A 21,381-nucleotide genomic window follows, 5' to 3' on the forward strand; every position below is an offset into this window, starting at 1 on the left:
CGGGTGTCACAATTCCCTTTTTATCTCAAGAACGGAGAGGATTTAAGTCGTCAAAATTCACAGTTTTTTTTCTTTTTGTGACCTTGGTATCATCTTAAAAGATGGGCTTTCCAGAACAAGCGGTTGACAGTTTCACGAATGGCTTTTCGGGACTTTTGAGAAACGGGCCCCTGGTCCGTTATGAGTTTGTTTGTATTCTGGGAGAGGTGACGGCTGGAAAAGAAATATATGAAATTTGTTCTGCTTATGCTAAGACCTGCCGGACTGAACTGAGCGTTAAACTTCACTGTGGTTTCTCTAGGACCGTGAAATTGTACTCGATGAGTTTAAACAGAGACGTCTTCCATGTTATGAAGCGCCTCAGTACGATCACCTCGCCGATCTGACAAACAGGTACGAACTTAACTAGAACAAATAGACTCATGAAATATGGAAGCTGCCTGTCCGTGATGCAGGCGCGAGTCTTCACTGGACTAAAACAACACTATGACTATTTCAAGAACGAGGGACTTTCGGGTGTTAACTATTACCAGTAGTCCTCTAGCGGCGTAGTTCATCAAAATGCTGGATTTCCATTAGTCCACTAGTTGGGTAATACTAAAAGTTGATATCATGATCTTCATGCTTGTGTAATAAAACTGTTCACTAATATCTCAAAGGTAGTACTTGGTTGAAAACTGGCTTGCATTTTGAAGAAACTTAAGCTAAACATTTTCCAAGTTCTTCCCGCGGTGTTTCCAACTTGCGTCTCATCTGTCAATGAACTGATGGGTTGCAGTACAAAATTCATTTAGAAACCTTCATGTCTCTGTGGCTCCGCAATTTGTCATAACCATCATATTAGACATAGCATACCTTGGAATATACTTATTGTTTTGGCCATAATAAGCCTTCTTAACCCCTGGCACTGTTATTCGAATCGCTCAGAGAGAAAAACTGCGAAATCGTATTCACAGCACTCCGAGCGTTCGCGGCATTTTTCGTTCAAAAACCATTGTATTCTCGGAATACTTGTTCTTTTGGAAACGTTCAGTTCATTCTACAAAAACATCGCACTTCATTTCCCAAGTCGAAAACAAGATTTGCTTCGATCCGATTTCTACGGTATTTGACCGGATTTCCAATAGCCCATTTCCGAGTTGCTGCATGCCTCAGTTTCAAAGCGAGTCCTGGTGCACAACCATTCAAATGGAAATGAGTTGCGTATTCTTATGCAAATCAAATTCATTTCCCTTACAATAGTTGAGCACCAAGACTCACTTCGAAACCGAGACAAACAGCAACTCGGAAACATTCTGGTCATGCCAGATATCTGTTACTTGCCTCCCAACCACTCTTATTGTGTCCTCTTCCATAGGTGGAGTCTTGGCCAAATGACCAATTTTCAGTATCTCACAGAGCTAAACAAGATGGCGGGACGTTCATTTAATGATCTCATGCAGTATCCCGTGTTTCCTTTCGTGCTGGCTGACTTTGGTCACGAGGTGTTGGATCTCAATGACTTCAAGAGCTTCCGGTAGGGGGCTGTTTTTTTTCATCACTTTCGTTCAACTGTAATTGGTGTTTGTTTTGTGCTTCTCTTATATTTAAATTTTTATGTGACGTATTTTCACTTTGCTTTTTGAAGTGACCTGTCTCGCCCCATTGCTGTTCAAAATCAGTCAAAGGAACGCAAATACAGAGAGAAGTTCAGAGTGAGTGCCTACATCTTTTATAACATAGAGGGCAAAATTACTAAATGTTGATTGGCTGAGACAGAGGGCAATTTTTCATTAACTTTGGTAATTGCCCCGGGAAAAGTCACGTTCATTATTTTCATGTAGTAAATGCTTTTAGCAGGGCTAGTTTCATTGCTTACAAAGATAGAATTTCATTCAGCTGATTCGTTCGTTTTACAGTTCATAGACCTGTTCGGCTAACTCAATGTTGAACTCAATTCAAACCCTTTGGGAATATATCATTTAAATATGAGTGCTACATTATCATGCACAAAGAATCTTAATCCCGGGAGATTTGAATTGGGTACAACGTTGAGTTAGCCGATTAAGTCTATTGTTGCTAATTATTTGAACACGGAAATGGCTTCCTACGAAATTTGGGAAACAGCGTGCGTTTTCGACCTTCTTAATAAAAAAAAGTTTGCCTTTTATTTTGTAAACAAGTAATCGCAAGTTTCCTCGTAAAGTTAAGGATGAATATCACGGAACGGTCATCTTCTGAAAATTCGCGCGATGTTACTCCTTAATTTTACTCGACCTTATGCGATTACTTACAATCTACACGTATAAGAAAACGAAACCAAACTTCCAGCACGGCTCAAGATGGTGAATGTGACCACTGCGTTTTTTTTGTCGATTTTTTCAATATGTCTGACTCTTTTGATCGGGCATCTCTTATGCCACTCCCCGTAAGTTTTCATACGATGTAGCACGTGACAATACCACATGTGACCTTGAAAAATCTTCCGTCTCTGTTTTCTATTAGTGTCAATCGCGCGCTTAGATTCATGCTTAGATGATTCATGCTTGGAGGATTCAAAACAAAAGCAGAGTCGAAGCAGTTCTTTTGTTGAGGGTCGTTTGCGCATGGGAAGGCGACCAAAAATAGACTTTTCACATTTTTACGGCAGCAGTTTCGCCCAACGTTATATACGTCGTCTTTATAAGATACTTGGCAATACAGATTTGGCAGTACTTCCGACCAGGTGGCTCAGTTGAGAGTGCACTAGCCTTTCGAGCGGGAGGTCGCGGGTTCGAACCCAGGCCAGATCAACACTCAGGGTCTTAATATAACTGAGGAGAAAGTGCTATTCAAGACTTCCCGGATGGGAACTATAAACCGTTGGCGTCTGGGGGACTTTAAAGAAACCACACAGTGTTCGAGAAGAGTAGGGGACATAGGCCCCTGTGTTGATAACTGCCATTTGTATATACTAAAACAGAGGATAGCGTTGGACGTGCGCGATGATTGGCTACTCAAACTCCGGTTATTCTTTGCTATTCACCTCCGAACAATAGACCATATTCGTATTCTCGGTATTGGACTGGAACTAGCTTGCAATGGAGGCTAATGCGGGGGAATCTTTTCAAATGCAAATACTTTCTAATATATTCCCCCGCATTAGCCTCCATTGCAAACTAGTTCCAGTCCAATACCGAGAATACGAATATGGTCTATTCGCGCGTAATTTGCGCCCGAAAATGTTGTAATCTTTGCACGAATAAATGAGTTAAAATCATCCTTTTTTTCGATATTATCTCACTGTTTTAGTATATACTACTATAGTATACCACCCACTAGCTATCTCCACTTCGGTGAATAGTTGCTAATTATGTACCAACCTGCTTCAACAAATAAACAAAACGAAACAAACAAACAAGCAAAGCTGCGCGAGTCCGGTTTTTATCGTTCAAACTGAGACACTTGTACTTAAGTTCCCAAATGTTTCATAAATCTTTCATAAATGGGGTGACTCGAACTGCATGCGCGCACTTGGCCACACCCAGGACTATATCTTCTATACTCCTTGAGTGCTTCCCAATACGTTTGCTTTACTAGTGGTTACAAGAAGAGTATGAGCGGCTTCCAGAAAAGGATCCCATGTCTGCTCCATATCATTATGGATGCCACTACTCGAACAGTGGAACCGTGCTGCACTTTCTTGTGCGCCTTCCTCCCTTTACGAAGATGTTCCTTCAATATCAAGGCAAGCAAAGTCTGATAAACTGAACTTAAAGCAATGCCTGTCCAAAATGTAATGTTCTTTACAGAGAACGAGGAGGCATTACCTTAAACTTATTTACCTTAAGGTCATCTTTGGGTACTTGCTTTTCGCGTTTTCATCATATTTTCGGTGACATTTCACGGATCGTTGAGAACAGAAAGCTCACAAAGTGGATTGAAATCACAGAATTAGCTATCATAGGGTATTTAGCCCTAGTATATCAATGGACCTCCCACGAAAAGAGTAAATTTCTGACTACAGTAAACACCCGCATATAAGAACAAGTGGATTAAGAACATCAGGCTGAAATTTGGCCAATAAAGCACCATATAAATAAGAACAAATTCATCCTGATAAATAAAACATGTTCTTAATACAAAGGGAAAGGGTATTAGGATAAGGAAACAATACAGTAACTTATATCAAAGTACTATGGTGTCCAGCACCATTACGAACTATAAAATGTATAACAAAACAGCATTGTATGTTAATTAAACCTCTAGTAATATATAATTTGAAGTAATTCTGAAACCAATTTTAAGAACATTTTAAGAACACTTTCAGGCTGATTTCTCACTAAGTACCCCTCAAATAAGAACACGATCAGCCTTAAACCTGAAAAAAGTGTTCTTATATGCGGGTGTTTACTGTATGCCTGCTACAGTGGACGGCAGTGAAAAAAATACGAACCGTTGACTAAAATTTCGACTCAAGAGTGTTAATTTCAATGAAAAGTAAGTGGTAATCGGGGAAAAAAAACGTGCTTTTTAACGAGTGATCTGAAATCTACAAGTCCTGTAATTAATATTAATTATGTACATATCTTACAGGGTACTTAAATCTCTGTTTTTCTAAATTTTCGTAAATTGATTAAATTGATTGTTTTTTTTTTAAGATCGTAGTTTTGATATCCCGGATCGAACCTTTCACTCCATGGCAACTACATGGCGCCTTTCGTCCTTTGAATCTGCTACCGATGTCAAAGAACTAATTCCTGAGTTCTTCTTTCTGCCAGAGTTCCTAGAAAATAAGGAAGGTTCGTGATCTTTATTCTTTAATTCTCTGGTTCTTGTGGGCAGTAGGAGTAGAAGGCTTAGCAGAACAAAGAATTGAAAGAATTAACACTTTCGTTAATTCCCGAGCGGGAGATTCAAGTCTTCGTTAATGACCAGATGGTGACCAAATCGTCTCTTCTGGGGGTGGGGTAAGGGAATAGTTGTCAAAGGGAAAATTTGTTACACGAGGACAGGATTTACCGGGAGACGGAAGGGAAAATTTGTTACATATAGAGAGAGGTGTGAAACGTTTTCTTCTAAACCTAAACAACCATTGTCATTACAAGGATTTACAAAGAGCAATGGTTTCCAATTTAAAACGAGAATCGAAAAGCGCAAAACAATGATCCGAACAAAACCGAGTCATCGTGAATGAAGGAAGTTGCAAATGAAAGGGGAATTTAAAGGATTTTCTTAGTCTGTTGTGATACTCTGGTAAACTGGATAATGAATTAACCAAGCACATTGCCAGAAAGTAGCCTTCCTGCGATTATTTGTTGCGATTATGAATTACATTCGAAAAATATCGTATTAATATAGTATTGATATTAATGTTAATATTAAATTGGTAGCGTTTCTGTCACTGTGCTATCATCTTTGGAGTATAATAGAGACTTAAATAAAGATCTACGACGCGGTCGTCAACGAGAACGCCACGGAACAACAATAGGGAGCTTAAGCACGCGCGTTTTTGAGACGCGGACGGCAACCGGAAGAGAACATTTCGCCCGCCAGGGGCAGTAGGGTCTCCCATATTTTTATATTAATCATCTCTAATGGAGAAAAGGTACTTTGCAATATCAATGTGGTTGTGTGAAACAAGTCTAAAGGGAAAATAGCTCACTTCCGGTTGTCGTCCGCGTCTTAAAAACGCGCGTGCTTAAGCTCCCTAATGTCATTGGTTACGATAATTGTGCTGCACGTGCGGCAAGCATTTTAGCGCACATTTTACTCTGCAGCAAAAACTTGAAATCACCTAAGTTGACGTTTTCACGACAACCGGAGCGAACAAATGTGAATTTTGTATTCTCTATTTTCACTCTTAAACCGCTCGTACCAATTTATTATTAGGATACTTCGTCTACGCTGTACGACGTGAAGGAGAAGGAATAATCGCGAAAGACGTACGACATCGCAAAGTTATGTTTTGAGGTGATGTTTTCGTCAACGTCCCTTTCAACTCATGGTCTTTGTCTTGTAGGTTTCAACTTCGGTATTCGTCAAAATGGTAGTCGTGTAATGCATGTTGAAATGCCTCAGTGGGCCAAAGACAGTACCAGGCTCTTCATCTTAATACACAGACAGGTAAGATGCGCCTCTAGTTATTCGTCGTCGTCTTCAAAGTCATGATTCAAGTGATAATTAAGTAACTTGGTCAGTTTTCCCGTTCTTGTCTCGTTTTGTTCGGTGATGTAAGCCAAGGCTAGATTTCCGCCACTCTCTCGAGTTCGGTCGTCATTTCTCCCCGAGAGAGAGAGAGAGAGAGAGAGAGAGAGAGAGAGAGAGAGAGAGAGAGAGAGAGAGAGAGAGAGGAGTGCGGGCTCCTTTCCCGTAACAGCGGCTGGTATTCAAGCCTAGGTGAGCTAAGGAATAATGATACCACACAAGGAAAGTGGACGAAAGAGAGAAATGATCTTCACACTAATCTGGACAGTTGTCTCTAATTATAGACATCTGAAAAATTCAGGTGGCTCCAACGGGATTCGAACCCATAACCTCTGCGATGTCCGGTGCAATTCTCTACCAACTTAGCTATGAAGCCACACAGTTGGAAGCAGGTCAATTTTATGTCGAAGGACTCGATATACAACTTGTCATTTCGGGCTTAATTGTTGATAATTAAGTGATTTTATAGTAGTCTTTTGGTGAGACGCATTCAATTGGAATTTTACGTCAAAATCAACTTAACGTACATTAAAATCATTTGATCTTTTCTTTGTCTCTTCAATCGAAATTTACCGCAAATTCCTGGTTTTCACACTCTTTGTCCACGTTCATGTGTTTTTTTTTGCATCGAAACAAATAACCACAGCGTTTGCAAAAGAATAGAGTTTTATTCCCAAAGCTCTAACGAGGGACACCAACATTGCCTCCGTATCTATCCATCCATCTACGTCGCTATTAAAATAGAGCAGGCTTCCCAAGCGTCGCGAATGGTGACTCTTCTTCTATTTGCCAGGCTCTGGAATCCGATTACGTCTCTCAGCATCTAAATCAGTGGATTGACCTTGTCTTCGGCTACAAGCAAAGAGGACGCGAAGCTGTGGACGCCATAAACGTGTTCCACCCCGCGGTAAGGTTGCAGTTCGAGTTCGTCGACTTTTATCAGTCGTTGGTGGTAGGGGTATCTTGATAACGAGGCAGCGTGTTCCATTGGCTAAGCGCCTGGTTTGCTAGCGGATGCATTGGGATCAAGTTCAGTTCTTACCACCAATAGAAAAACCTTAAATAACAATGACCACAACCAGGTTTTCTGAGCCCACCAGACTGAGCACCCCAGCAAACCATTGTTTTAACGAAAACCGCTGGTCAGCAACCTGGTTCAGGTCATTGCTGTCTAAGGTCTTCCCCACCAATACACCTTATTCCAAAATGGCCGCCATTTTAATATTCTTTTGTTTCCTTGCAAAGTGGTCCTTTTGGCCTCGCTTTCAAACGTAAAATTTAAAAGAATATTTAACCTTGAACGAGGCCAAAAGGACCAATAGACCACTTTCGATATATTGAAATTCAGCTTGGCAGCGAGGCCTAGAGGACACAAACAAAGGAAACTGAATGAACATGTTTATTCATTTCTTTTGTTTGTGCCCTCTACGCCTCACAATCAAGATGAATTTTAATATATCGAAAGTGGTCTATTTGCAATCAAACAAAAGAAAAATAAAATGGCGGCCATATTAGGAGTGAGGTGTATTGCATTTGTCTTCGGCTCTCCTGAATTCAACCACTCTCAACGGGCTGTCCTCTTTAATTAAGCTTTAATTAATTATTTTCAATGCGCGACCCAATAAGCTTCAAGCTTCAAATTGCGCCATTTCTAAAGCCGCTCTGCGAGCTGGTTATAAGAAAGAAATGTGGAGAATTTGAAGCTGAACAATAAGTTATGTAATGAGGGGTAGAAATTGTGTGGGTCGATTGCTCGCTCTTCGCCCACTCATTCCTTCGCTAGTTCATGTACTCACGCACGCACGCATACATACAGGCGCTGACGCACTCACTGAATGTTTATCTTTATGTCAGACGTATTACGGCGTGGATGTAAACGCCATCACAGACCACGTCCGACAGAAAGCGCTCAAGACCATGATAGAGACATACGGTCAAACGCCTCAACAACTGTTCAATTTCCCTCACAGTCCTCGCCCACAGCGCAAACCACAAACAACCGTGACGCAGGCAAGTGAGTTACCCTCACTGACAAGTATGAACGCTCTTAAAATCTTGGAAACTGACCCGGCGTTTGGCGGCATCTTCAGCGGCCGTTTGACAACGTCGATTTCCTCTGATACAGGAACTATTGCCAGCAGCAACACTGGAACGATATCAGGTAAGAAAAGGACCTTCGCAGCAAACGATTGTAATAGCTCTTCCACTCCTAGTTATTTAGGGTTAGCATTACACAAAGACTTAGAATAGGTGTCTTTATCGATGTCAACAAAAAAAGAATATAATACCATGCCAGAGACCATATTGGCGGACTTAAGTATTCACAATTGTCGTGCTTGTTTTCTTCACCTCAGAGCTTCCATCACCCGTGAGCACTGTGGAGGGTCTAAAATGGGGTCACTATGTGGGCTCCCCTGCCTTAGGAGCCCCAGCTGTGGGATTCACTCAAACTCTCAACTCGTCAGTACAGTCGCTCATCTGTCTTAACAATAACAGTATATTTGCGCTTAGTCACAATTCTACGTTAATGACCGTTCACCAGGAAAAGCCTGATGAAAATGAGGTCCAGTTATTGTGGACAGCGGCGTTAAGCTGGGGATACTTGGATGGATGTATACGCATGCGCACCTCGCCTGAAAGCGCCCCAGTCTGTCTCATGGAGAACCACACGCCAGATAAGGTACGAGCAACGTATCCCCTAAACTGTAAGGCAGGAGAGAAGATAAAACATTTTAATCCGGCTCTCTTGACATTTCCCTTCTATTGTGGAAGGTAAAGGTAAAGTCTTCTTACGAACCAAGTGGCTCATTAGGCCGGAGCTTATCCCGGTTCCTGTAGCATGAAGCGACAAGGAGTATTTCTACTCCCCCCTAGATGGGATGCCAGTCCATCGCAGGGTTACCCCCGGCGTTTTCGCCGGTACCCATTTATGCACCTGGGTGGAGAGAGTCTTACCCAAGAAGAAGTGTCTTGCCCAAGAACACAACACAATGTCCCCGGCAAGGACCCGAACCCGGACCACTCGATCCGGAGTCGAGGGCACTAACCATGTGGCCACCCTAAAAAGGATAGGAAGGAACTTTAATTAAAGTGTCTAATCGTTTTAGCGCTGGAGCACTAATTGGGGACACTGTAAAGTGAAATCAACAATTAACTCAAATCAACTGAAATGTTAGTTTTTGAGGAGAGGGGAAAACCGGAGTACCCGGAGAAAAACCTCTATAAGTGCAGAGTAGAGAACCAACAAACTCAACCCACATATGACGCCGAGTCTGGGAATCGAACCCGGGCCACATTGGTGGGAGGCGAGTGCTCTCACCAATGCACCATCCCTGCGTCCTAGAGATGCACTCTAGAGATGGAGGGGGTGAGATCTCTGTTGTCTGAACTTACTTCCATCGATCGGTTTTTCGCAACCCAGGGTTTCGGATCTGGTGAAGCCGGGGTATTTACTTTCTCACTTCTTCTGCTGTTCTCGACTTCTAGATCACGTGCTGTACTGTAACTGATGGCTGCAAGTGGCTGTTTATTGGTACATCAACCGGAACCTTATCTGTATTGCCTGCTAAGTACAATCCACTCAAGGTAATCTCATTCTGATGCTTCGATTTGAAGTGAATTATTATACTTTTGGGGGAAGGGTGAGACTGGGTGTTACGGTGGTTGTCTTTCGATGGGTTTAACTTATCCAATGAACACTTCAACAAACGCCAAACCCTTAGACCTTCTGTTCTCATTTTGGGAAATAGGTTTCTTGAAATGTTGGCCATTGTATCGATCACAGAAAGGCTTTTTAACATTAAAAGAAAATAAATATCTCATGTGGCAATCATTACGAAAGAGGACTATACTATCTATCTGTAAAGATTCCCGCAAGTCTAAGGCATTTTAACTGAGTATTAAAGCTTTAAGACAACAGAGTTTTTTTAGAAAGAATGAGGACAAACTGCGCCCAATATTTGGCTTGTTTTCATTACAATTATCTCGTTTTGCAGGAACCCGTCGTCGAAGTTCTGGGATCAAGAGTACGTCTCCATGGACACAAAGACTCGATTACTTGCATTGAAGTGTGTAAGGCCTTCAGTGTCGTGGTCAGCGGCAGCTGTGATCACACGGCCATTATTTGGGATTTGAATAGGTGCGTAGAAGTAAGACACATTTACAAGTTTAAAGCGTACGTTTGCTTAGCGAATACTGGACTCGTCTGGACTTGAAATCGTGTCCATTTTTCATTTTGGCTTTGAGATATTTCTTGTGCTGAAGGCGTCTTTATTTTCAGGCTAAGTTATGTGAGATATTTGCAACATTCCAACACCGTAGCAGCTATTAGCATCAGTCGAACAACAGGAGACATCGCTACCGTCTCTCACACCAGTAAGTAGTTGCTAATTCGTACATTCTAAATACTGTAACACAATCATGAATGTCTTGTTTCTTAATAGGTATTAGGGAACGTAAGCAAAGATGACGGCGACGGCAACGCGAACGTCATCTCAAAATATAAATTTGCGTTATTGTAATCACTTCGTGACTATTTCAACCTTTTTAATATGACAAGGGTGTGGAAGTTCCATAAAAGTGACACTGGTCGGAACGGCGCTTAATTTAGGAAAGAAAATCCTCAAGAGCTGACGTTCTTCATAAAACCTCCAATTTGGTTATTTCGCGTTTGCGGACGACGGCAAAGAAATGGACAAAAGTAAAAATTGCACGTGCAGGGCGTTCAAAGCTATTGTTTTTGCCCGTACTCAGAAATGGACTGTTCTCTTCTAACGACGGCGTCTTTTGGTTCTTACAGCCTATTCACAGTCAAGAAATGTGATGCCCCCTTGTGGCAAGGGAACGGGAGCCTTGCCAAAGGCTGCGAAAGGGACTGTGTCACACGTTACCGGTATTTATTCTCTGGAACATCAGAAATTAAGCGAAACGTTGACCTTTTTTTAATGGAAATCGGAATGAATTAATAATATCACTAAATGCGCAAATCGGCAAAAAAACGAATTATTACAATCACATTGAACTTTCTGTTTGAAACTTTCAGAGGTAGTATTCAAAGAAGCACTCGATTTAAATTTCAAGGACACTGGTGACGCGTGGCATAGCATGACTTCAAAAACTGGGTGGGATCCTTCCAAGGAAGAATCGTGATCTCTGTTGTAGCTTCTGGCTTACTGAAAATGACTTTATTACAATCCTCGTCACAATGTTTGGAACACAAATGCCTCTTTCCTCACTCTCCCCCACCCCCCCTCCCCCCTCCTCCATTCGAAATAAAAGGTCTCTGACAAAATTCTCACGCAATATTGAATGGTGGGAGAGAGGCGTGGGAAGTCACAAACTGCGATCTTGTGACACGATAATCCGTTAAGTGATCCAACTTAAGTTGACCGATATAGTAGATAATATTCCATTTAAAATATACTCACGTATTTTGTACACACAGGTGCACGTAATTATTTTTATTCCTTTCTTTCAGTTAACTATCTCTCTGAGGAAAGCACTATCGAAGATGGAAGCGTGATGAAACTTTGGACCGTCAATGGTCGCTTTATCGGTGATGTCACCTGTGAGCACATGATCAATTGCCTGGAATTCTCCTCTGCTCCGGAGGGGATCTCCGTCAATGTTATTGCCACTGGCTTAAGCAATGGCGCCATTAGGTCAGTAGAGAGATTTGCGGTCAGACTTATTATCGACCCCTTTCCCCTCCTCCCTCCCTTTGACCTCCTTCGGAGCTTTCTTTGGAGATGTCACGCAAATGCTCCCCCAAAGGAGAGTCCAACCTGGTTCCCAGGGTCTCTCTTCTCTGCGTCCATTGTCTTTGAGAAAAAGACTCTGTTTTCTAGTTTCCAAATTTAGAACCACTATAAACGGTATTATGAACAAAGTTCCACACTTTCTCCCAGCTTTCGATATAATTGGAGACACTTTTGAATTCCAAGCACACGCTCCTAAGCTACAGGGACAAAAAATAATATTCGGTGGCAGGCAATCAAAGTGGAGTGCATATATGTCGGGTGAGATCCCTTTAATGGGCCTTTTGCAACTAACGGTCACATGGTACAAAATCCGCCATGCTGGAGGGCAAGCTCATTATTATTCCCCCACTGGGACATTAAAACAAAGAGACCTGAACTAGTCGAGCTTGACTTGCCTTTGTTTTAATGTCCCAGTGGGGAAATAATAATGAGCTTGCCCTCCAGCATGGCGGATTTTGTACCATGTGATGGTTAGCTGCAAAAGGCCTATTGTTGGATTTTGCATAAAGACTGTCCAGGTATGTCCAGAAACGCAAGTGATTAAATGCAGGTCGATTCGAATTTTGCGCCACAAAGTGTGCCCCTGCTCTTCTTCTTCTCCGCATCTTTAACATCACTTACACTGTATGTTTGGGAATACAGGCAGTTAACATGTTACGGCTGGAAATGGATCGCAAAACGGTGCATAGTCGACTTAACTGGACACTTCTTGTTCGCCATGCATGATATCAAAATTTGGCTTGCATCTAATTACGTGCATTTCTTGGCAGAAGGAAAACTCTTGCAGTTTTATGGTTGGTTCATCTTGCAGTTTACTTTGAACCAAGGCGATTGACCGAATTTTAGTCAAACATTGCTTGTTTATTTTTGTTTATTTTCCCTTACGCTTAGACTCTGGAGTACATGGGATCTACGGCACATACGGGATATTGCGCCAGATCTTCACCTGCAGCAAGTCTCGAGGTAATGTTGCAAATCGCTTTGATAAAGGTCGTTTTTCCTGATAATCATCTTGTTTGTGATGTAACGGTAATCTTATCAGTAAAGAAATTCCATATTACCATTTTCGACTTGTATACTCGTGATTAACTAAAGATTTCCCCCAAACACCCTAAAATAACGTGACATGCCCTCTTTAAGATAACAAGGGAGAACTTCGTATCGATAACTTCAAGTGATTAAATTTCCGTTAAGGACCGATTTTTGTTAGAGGCTTATATGGCTGACACCAGGGTATAAAGATTACAACATGAGCTAGTAAGGAAACGATAAATTCGTAAGGTATCTGCAGTAAGTAAGCGAACACGTAGCTTAAACAACTGAGTCACTAAAAGAAATAAACGGAATATGGCTGACGGAGTAAAGCTTACATCCAGATGTACCTGGCTTTGCGGGTTTTATATGTATGGTTTCTTCTTCTGTCTTAGTTTGACATTCTCCGAGGACAGTCAACGGCTTTTTACTGTCAACACACAAGGGAAACTAGTTGTGTGGCAAACAAGAGATAAAATTTACACCAAACCGCCAATCATCACCGTTTACCAGCGAAAATGATGATGATGATGGAATCCGCAATACCACATGCGCCACCAACTTCTAGTGGAACATCAGTGTTACTACAGGTTGAGTAAATTTGAAAGTGCAACACTTAAATTCTTAGCTTTTACTTGTTTTGTCTGTTTAGATTTTTGTAGGCTCAGAAGTAAGTGACGTGTTCACATGAAACTAACCGTGAACGTAGGTTTGCGTAAAAGTCACATGCAAGTACGGGTTTGACGTGTTTTGTTTGTCCTTCAGACAAGTGAAAAACGTGCGAACCAAATGCAAGAACGATTGAGACTATACGATTTTTCCTGATGACTTTCCTATGCGACTTGCTTTTGCCACGTTTTCACTAAGAAAGGTTTCTTCTAAATCAGATACAAGACTTCTTGTGGACAGACGTTCAGGACTCGTGCGCGTATTAGTGATCGAAAGTTATGACATACACGATACCTTGGCGTACATGACGTACATGACGTCATGACGTATTTGCATGCGAAAATCGTATCGTCTAAATCAATCGGTGACTTTTGTCGTGTAAAGTGTACTAATAATCAAAGCGCTGCTCTGCTTGCGAATGTTGTTAATACTTGCATCATATTTGTGGAAATGAAATTTGCGCACAATAGGCTTGAACCGAAAAAAGCGAGTTAACGATGCAAAGCCCTCATGGGTTTATACAAGGAAACTTCATTGTCCGTTGGATACATTACATTTTTGTACTAGCCACAGACAAAGCAAATGAAGTGTCACGTGCTTTTCGTGGGACAATCATCTCTGACAGACGTATACTATATGTGTTTCCTCGCTTCACGTTTCGATATTTTGAATTTCGTAAAAAACAAATTTTTTTTTAAGATTCTTGCAAAAATGTGGGGATTTCTTCGATTTTTTCTCGGATCCTTTGTCATAGTGTGAATTTTCAGCTATCATTTTGAGTTACTGGGATGTTTTTTTTATTCGTGTATGTTATAGCCTGTACTTTCGCACATTTTGAGCGTGAACTTTGGGCTTAAGATCTGATATTTTTCTACTATTCATATTATGTTTCGGCCAGGATGTTTACACATTTTATGTTCACAATATCGGGTGTTTTAATTGTTTAGTTCAGGATCGCCTCACCCAAATTAAAAAAAAGAAACAGACAACGCAGGAGCGCATGAGTAGGAGCTTGCCTCTCCTATACAAACCCTATGAGTCAAGCTTTGCCCGTATATTTCTATTTTTAGAACGCCACGAGTTGTTCGGCTATGCACACACTGTTTAGAATGGCCAATCAGAATAAAGTTATTGTGGAACAAAGACAAAAATAGCAAAAACAATGTATGCAAATTGTGCAAATTGATGTAAATTGTTATAAATGTGAGTCTCCTACGCGCAAAGGTTGACTCAAGGATATACTGCATTGGGAGGCTCCTAGTCATGGGCTCCTGGACAACGTTACTGTTGATATGCGTAAATTTAGTAAAAAATAATTAATTTATGCCAACGAAACAGAGAATGTGTACAAGAAATGTAATATAAAGGAATTAAAGTGACATTTTTATGACACTTATTAGTTTTTTTTGGTAGTTTATGTAAAAATGAATTTCGGAAGTGATCAACCAAACCCGGGAGATCATGAAGTATGAAATTATGTATTTAGGTACTGATTTTAAGGCAGCCTTACGACTGGTCAACTTTGGTCACGTGCTCTAAGCATTCCCATGCATGAAATAGTGACTAATGTGGGGAAAATTGATTGGATTGAAGATTCCCCCTTCATCCCTTATTCCATGCTCGTTCCATTCCAACCACGATAATACGACTGGCTGTAAATTCAGTACATTTTATGTCCCACACCAGGAGTCCCTTTGCCCAACTATCGGCGTTTTGTGCGCTATACGGCATTTATTCCATGGTTTTTCTCAATTATGTTTTATTTGTCGTTGCACCCGCTGCTGTCATTGTATTTCAGAGTAATACACCTTTTGAACCGTTTTAGCATGTTCATATAGAAAATTTTGTACTGTTGGTTCTAGTTAACGACCATTGAGAGGCTCTAGTGGAGATATAGTGTGCTACACATTATATAATAAACGTACAAAAGAGCCCATTAAATTAATTTCTCATCTGCGTTAAATGTCTTTTAAAAATGTAAACCTTGATGAATTTGAAGCATTTGCTTGACGAACAGTCTCCGGCGCTTTAATAGTTTTTTCGAACATTTGAAATTTGCGTCCTTTTTATTTTAGTATATATGTAACGATTGTTTGTGTTATTGAATGAAAAGCTAAGTGTCGCCTTGATACAGGCAACATGATTATGTGGCTTGAATACACTCAACAGATTTCATCAGGACAAAAATGTCTGCGCATATTGTTCTTCATATCACATGCAGCCCTCTTCGTCACTAAATTCGAGACATCTGCTGTGCAACTTGATTCTCCATGTGGAACTCTCACGTGGGACTTTAGTCACCACTCTTGATCGAATCAGGCCTGGTGTCGGACACCCGCCATCCGATGCAGATCGGGGTCTGTCGAGACCACCCTTTCGTCTGCCTGGCTTATTAAAGTGGCGACCTGTTTTGAAATGCTTAATCTGCGAACCTCCATCAATTGAGCTCCCAGTCGTCTCACTCAAACGCCCTCTCGATAGTATCTTGGGGAGTTTTGAGCTTGATGGATTTTGTAGAGAGTGTCTTCTTGACCTTGACTGGTTTGAAGACGGAGCAAGCATGTTGCCATCAGATTTCACTCTCCGTAACTTGGGACGTTCTACTATGGTTTCTTTGTCCATGGCGCCGGAATGCTTTTTGTGTGAGTTTTGAATATTTTGTTGTGTACCTTCGCTTGACCTTACCATTCCAGTGTATCTGGTTTGTGACGCTTCTTCCCTCCCTTTGGCGATCGTTAACGTGGAGAGGTGACTGAGAACTTGTTCGTGTTTTGTTTTAAAGGAACAAACCAGGTCTTTCAGTTTTTGCTCCCTATCCATCATTTTTTAAGGTTTTCGTCACATGTCTGGTTTGTGAGTTTCTCATGTGGGTTATGTCAAGGTTTCTCTTTTCACGTTTATTTGCGTGCTCATGACATAGCTGTAGATTTTGAGGCTTAACGAATAACAAAAGAAGATCATATTGAGTCCGGTGGCTATTCTTTATTTCGATAATCAGGGATTTATCGAGTTTAGCATAACCATTCAACTTGCTTCGTTCGTTATCAAACTTCAACCGCAGATCTTAATCCCAGTCAACGTGACTACGTGACTACGTGACTACGTGACTACGTGGCTACGTGACTGCTAACGCAACGTCACTTAACGAATCTAATCAACGTGTCAACAGTGTTGTGGTCATTCTCAATCGTTACAAATAGGTTCTGTTTACTAGTCGTAATCTCGGATTATTGAAGTGCGTTGGACAGTCGCTTTATAGCCTGTGTTTCCGTAGGGTTCCAAGCTAGAAGAGAACTAAGCATGTGACAAAAAGAGACTCATCAGATCGAGATCAGTACGCGTGCGAGAATCCCGGCTATTTTGGTTTCCCTTAAGCCGCGGCTACACGAGCGATTTTTGTCTCGCGCCGGTGATGCGATTTTTTTCAGATTTTGTCGCGTCGCCTGCGCGCCAGGGTGGCTACACTTGTGACAAATTGTGGCGACAAATTGAAGGCCGCGCGAATCGCATACTTCAAGAGACCTGGGCAGTATAAACAGACATTCCTACTTTAATTTCATTGGCTAAATAGTCTTCAGTCGCGTCGCAAGCGCGGGCAAAAAGTTGCAGGGTGGCTACACGGACAACTATCTCTGCGATTTTGTCGCGAAAGTTTCAACTCTGGCGACTTTTTTCTTGCGATTTTTTCACCTGTCGCGTCGCCAGTTCAAGGGTGGCTACACATGCGATTTTCACCTCGCGCTAGCGACGCGACAAAGTTTGAAAAAAGCGCATCACCAGCGCGAGCAAGAAATCGCTCGTGTAGCCCCGGCTTTACAGAGAAAAATCTCGATTCGTTTTGGCAAGACCACATAGAATCACCCAATCTGAACTAAATTAGGACGCGTTCTCCTTCGACCGAACGCAATTACATTGTGCCTTTTTCCTTACGGTTTCTCAGGAGACGTGTTTGTATACATTGGACTTTGGTTTTAGGAAATTTTAATTGTAGCTTCGAAAGTTTACAACTCAAAGACCAAACGTTTCGACACTCCTGTCTAGAGTCTTCATCAGGGTTGATTCATAGTTATCGTATGAGTCCTTTTATATGCTCTCCAGTTTGCTAAAATGCGTTTTTTCTTTTCTGTGGTTCCGCATTGTCTAATGTGACTATTTCTTTAAAAGAGTAGCCTAAATGTCATGATGGAACAGCGTACCTCGGGACATCTTGGAATCAGAGTCTCTTGACTCCTTTAAGCTTAAACTTAAGTCGCTTTATTGAAATACTTTTTAATATTTTGGATGGCTATAATTTTCATTTCGTTAAAGTAGGTTGTCATAAGTATCGCCGCGTAATTATACTTTTCTGCCTGTACGTGCTAAAGTGGCAGTCATTAGATAGTTTAAGTTTGAATTTAGATCATAATTTGTAATAAGCGAGTTTAGAGTTTCAAAAAACGGGCGCGCGTCGGGACAAAAGCAAGCATTTATTTAAAAAAATAAGAGATTTCTAATGCAAATTCTTGCAGCTATTTATAATATCAAAAAAGACAATTATATGCTTGTTTTTATCACGACGCGCACATTCGTTTCTTGAAACTCCGAACTGGTTTATTAGATTTGTATATTCATTTAGGTTTTGGGGTGTTTTTTAATATTGTGGAGGTTTGAGTTAGGTGTTAGCACCTGAATAGTGTACAAATAAATAAATAAAAATAAATAAACAAACAAATGTTCAACACAGAATGCGCGTCCTTTGTTCTCCAGTTTACTCAGTGCGCATGTGTGAGAGACTGGAAGAAAGATTGCGAAGAAAAACAAGATGAATGCAAACCTCAGACAAAGGGAAAGACAAGAGCAGGAGTTATGAAAGAAGCATTGTATCGTCGTTCCTCTTTTTCAAAGCAAAAGACACTGGTTGTTTTTTACAAGCAAGAACGGTTTTTTCACAGCCCGCCGGAAAGGCCATGTGATCGATCGACATAACGAGGGGGGGAAATGGTTCAATAAGAATGCGTCTTTCGGTTTAAAACGGAGAGCACTCTTTTCGAAGGCCTTCAAGTGACAGGTCATTATGAACCGCAGTGTATATGGGTTTTGTTAGGGTCTTAAGAACATGTTAAAAATGGTGCACCATACAAGATTTACTGAACAATTGAAAACGTTTTAACTCATGATGTTTCTTGGTATTTTTATGCACCAATGTTGAACAGAACTGAATGGGGAAATAGCAATCTTGAATTGTCATACATATACTAAAATTAGCATTGTAGCTATATGAAACGTTTTACCTTAATTGAATCTCGTTGGATGTTAAGGGAAGGTGTTTTGTCCATTACGTAGAGCGTTAATTTTTACGCGTTAAGCAATCCATCACATTTATTTGATATTATTTATCATTTATTATAAACAGCATTAATATCATATTCTGGTCCAGTTTACTTGATAGTCAGTGGCTTCATGAAGATATCGATAGGTCGTGAATTGTGTCGTTTTCTGTTGCCTACTTTTCTAAACTGTTAATCAGTCGTAATTTAGTTTTCACTTCCTTGATTTGTATGGTATTTTATAGTAGTTTTCAATTCTGTAGACCTGCAATTGCTTCTGTTATAAAATCTCAGACTCCTTTTCCATCGTTCAGCAAATCCCATGTTATGCCGTTCTTTCTTCTGCACCGTTTTCATCAAAGTTCTCCAAGTGAGCTGTCTCCCAACTTCCTGTAGTCCAGGTATTCACACGGACAGGAAGCGTAGCCGAGCTTCGCCGCGTTGGGTCCCACCTACAATCAGAATTTGGTCGACTCAAGAGCTCTGTTCTATATTCCTCGTCTTGATCAAATTGATCTGAAGTATAGTTTTCGTCCATTTGCTTCAGCAAATTTTTGAAAGCGCAGTAAGCTTTCGACAAGCCTGAAACCTGCCTCTTGCTGGTATTGTATAATTTCTTCTCTTGAACATTTTCAACGTGAGATATCCAAGAGTTGCCTTCCAAACGAATCCTATCGTTGTTGTTGGTCATCTGATATTCAAGTTTTACGCTCGCTCTGGATCTTATCCTCGCAGAGCCAGTTGCGCTTCCACCGGGAGTGACCGAATTAGATTTGTTTTGGTTTGTTGAGGCAGCCTTGACTTCATTATTATCTGAATTTTCTGGTGTATTCTCTACTTGAAAAGAAACTGATTTGTTATGCTTTACTTTGTTGGAACCTTTGGTTTGCTTTTTTAATGCCCGAACTCCCGTTTCCACTCTTCGAGTAGCGGGAATGCGTACGTCCTCGTAGCTCCTCAACCGAATCAATCGGGCCTTTTGTCTGTTCTGTTTCTTGTTTGCAGTTGTCTTTGAAGATTGACTTTTCTTGCGATTCACTTTTGCCTTCTGGTCCTCGTTGAGATTGTTTCCCTCGCAAGGATCTTCATCTTCATCGTAAACGTCATCATCGTTTACTTCTCTGAACGCGCGTCTTCGGCAACACTCACATCTTTTCAGTATGTTAACGTTGATCGAGGGCAATTCCTTTGTCCCTTTGTGTTCTCTCACATTTCGGTCGATATAATTGTTTTTCCCTTCTGCCGTAGGACTTACTAGCAAGCCTGAGCTTAGAGATGGCAAAGATGATGTGGTATTTAAGTCTCTCCCAGTTTCAGACAACTCACTGCTCTTTTCGTCTATAGTTTTCTTCAAATGAGCGATGGCTGCGAGCTCTTTGTAGAGTTGATTTTTCTCGATGTACGATTCTTTTAAGTAGGTACTCCGTTCCTTTTCCACCTGTTGCTTTATCAAAGCAATTCGTCGGCCGGTCTGACGGAAAATTCGGAAAACATCGTCACTCATAGACGTTCTCCGATTTAAGTTTGCATTTTTCTGGAGTTGGAGAAAAGCGGCCGAATTTATAATGGTGCTGCCTGAATTCGTAAACGCCATTCCCAAGGTCCAGTTACTGTATTATGAAAATTAATATCAATGGTACTTCACTTTTCAGAACACCATAGTTCATACCAGTCGCTATTTGCCGGAAAAATCTTGAAATGCTCCTTCGAGCACGGTTTTCTGTTTGTGAAAGAGTGCACTATAAGACTACAATGTTCAATGAAACAGCTCTAATTATTCCCAAGAGAATAACAGATCTCTGTGAAAAAGATTTAATTGGGTTTAAGATGGTTTAAAGTGCTTTTTTTAAAGAGAAGTGGTATTAGCATTTGACGCACGTTTCTTTTGTGCCCTAAAGCTCTTTGCTAACGGTGAAATGTATGGTTACCTTAGCAACAGATTACTTGTTCGAGCGCTTGAGTACATGGGATTTATCAGTTTATTTAACGTTTTTGTATACCTTTGTCACCATCTGAATAAAGTAAAACGTGATGTTTGAACGTGCAAAAAATGGTTTCAATTTACCTTTCCGAAATACGTAAAGACTTGCTGGTTAAAACACGGCATTTACTCGATTAAAGGCTTTGATTTGTTTTCCTATAGCGGATGCCGGAGGGCTTGTTCCAGGATGGCCCTCAATTAAATGGAACAAACATGTCTGTTCCAGAATGTTCAACTCTTGATTTCGTGCCTCGTTAATATGTTTCAAAGAGTGTTTAAGCCGTGTTTTTTTTAAAGGAAAGTACTCGTAATTTTCACAGATATGACATTTCATATAGTTAAGTCAACTGCGGGATGCACATGAAATCAAAGTTAGAGACAACTTACAGTGCAACGCGCCTTACCGTGGCCACCCAACAAACTTTCACATTTGACAACTACGTGAAAATACGTCAACTCAACAACCCAT

The 21,381-nt window shown here is 41.0% G+C and overlaps 2 protein-coding genes across 2 annotated transcripts in view; one reads left to right on the forward strand and one right to left on the reverse strand.

Annotated features, from left to right (window-relative positions):
* LOC138027945 (lysosomal-trafficking regulator-like) overlaps positions 1–15,017 on the forward strand; it is a 61,394-nt gene extending 46,377 nt beyond the window's left edge. Inside the window, exons 43-57 of the mRNA XM_068875575.1 lie at positions 302–393; positions 1,358–1,516; positions 1,628–1,694; positions 3,559–3,706; positions 4,620–4,760; positions 5,981–6,084; positions 6,959–7,072; positions 8,020–8,326; positions 8,520–8,845; positions 9,652–9,750; positions 10,161–10,303; positions 10,445–10,539; positions 11,642–11,825; positions 12,816–12,887; positions 13,352–15,017. Of these exons, the coding sequence (XP_068731676.1) occupies positions 302–393; positions 1,358–1,516; positions 1,628–1,694; positions 3,559–3,706; positions 4,620–4,760; positions 5,981–6,084; positions 6,959–7,072; positions 8,020–8,326; positions 8,520–8,845; positions 9,652–9,750; positions 10,161–10,303; positions 10,445–10,539; positions 11,642–11,825; positions 12,816–12,887; positions 13,352–13,478 (2,178 nt within the window). The 3' untranslated portion in view covers positions 13,479–15,017. The remainder of the gene's footprint in view (positions 1–301; positions 394–1,357; positions 1,517–1,627; positions 1,695–3,558; positions 3,707–4,619; positions 4,761–5,980; positions 6,085–6,958; positions 7,073–8,019; positions 8,327–8,519; positions 8,846–9,651; positions 9,751–10,160; positions 10,304–10,444; positions 10,540–11,641; positions 11,826–12,815; positions 12,888–13,351) is intronic.
* A 4,029-nt stretch (positions 15,018–19,046) lies between these two features.
* On the reverse strand, positions 19,047–20,646 carry LOC138027450 (uncharacterized). Its single transcript, XM_068875011.1, has one exon. It carries the CDS (start codon positions 20,523–20,525, stop codon positions 19,257–19,259), a length of 1,269 nt encoding a protein of 422 aa, XP_068731112.1. The 5' UTR covers positions 20,526–20,646; the 3' UTR covers positions 19,047–19,256.
* Between the last annotated feature and the right edge of the window lie 735 nt (positions 20,647–21,381).

This window comes from Montipora capricornis, chromosome 12 (assembly GCF_036669925.1).
Source record: "Montipora capricornis isolate CH-2021 chromosome 12, ASM3666992v2, whole genome shotgun sequence".
Lineage (NCBI taxonomy): Eukaryota > Metazoa > Cnidaria > Anthozoa > Scleractinia > Acroporidae > Montipora > Montipora capricornis.

Bases quoted from the DNA above. Each gene is read 5' to 3' on its own strand.
- LOC138027450 (XM_068875011.1), bottom strand. From the start codon at position 20,525: ATGGCGTTTACGAATTCAGGCAGCACCATTATAAATTCGGCCGCTTTT.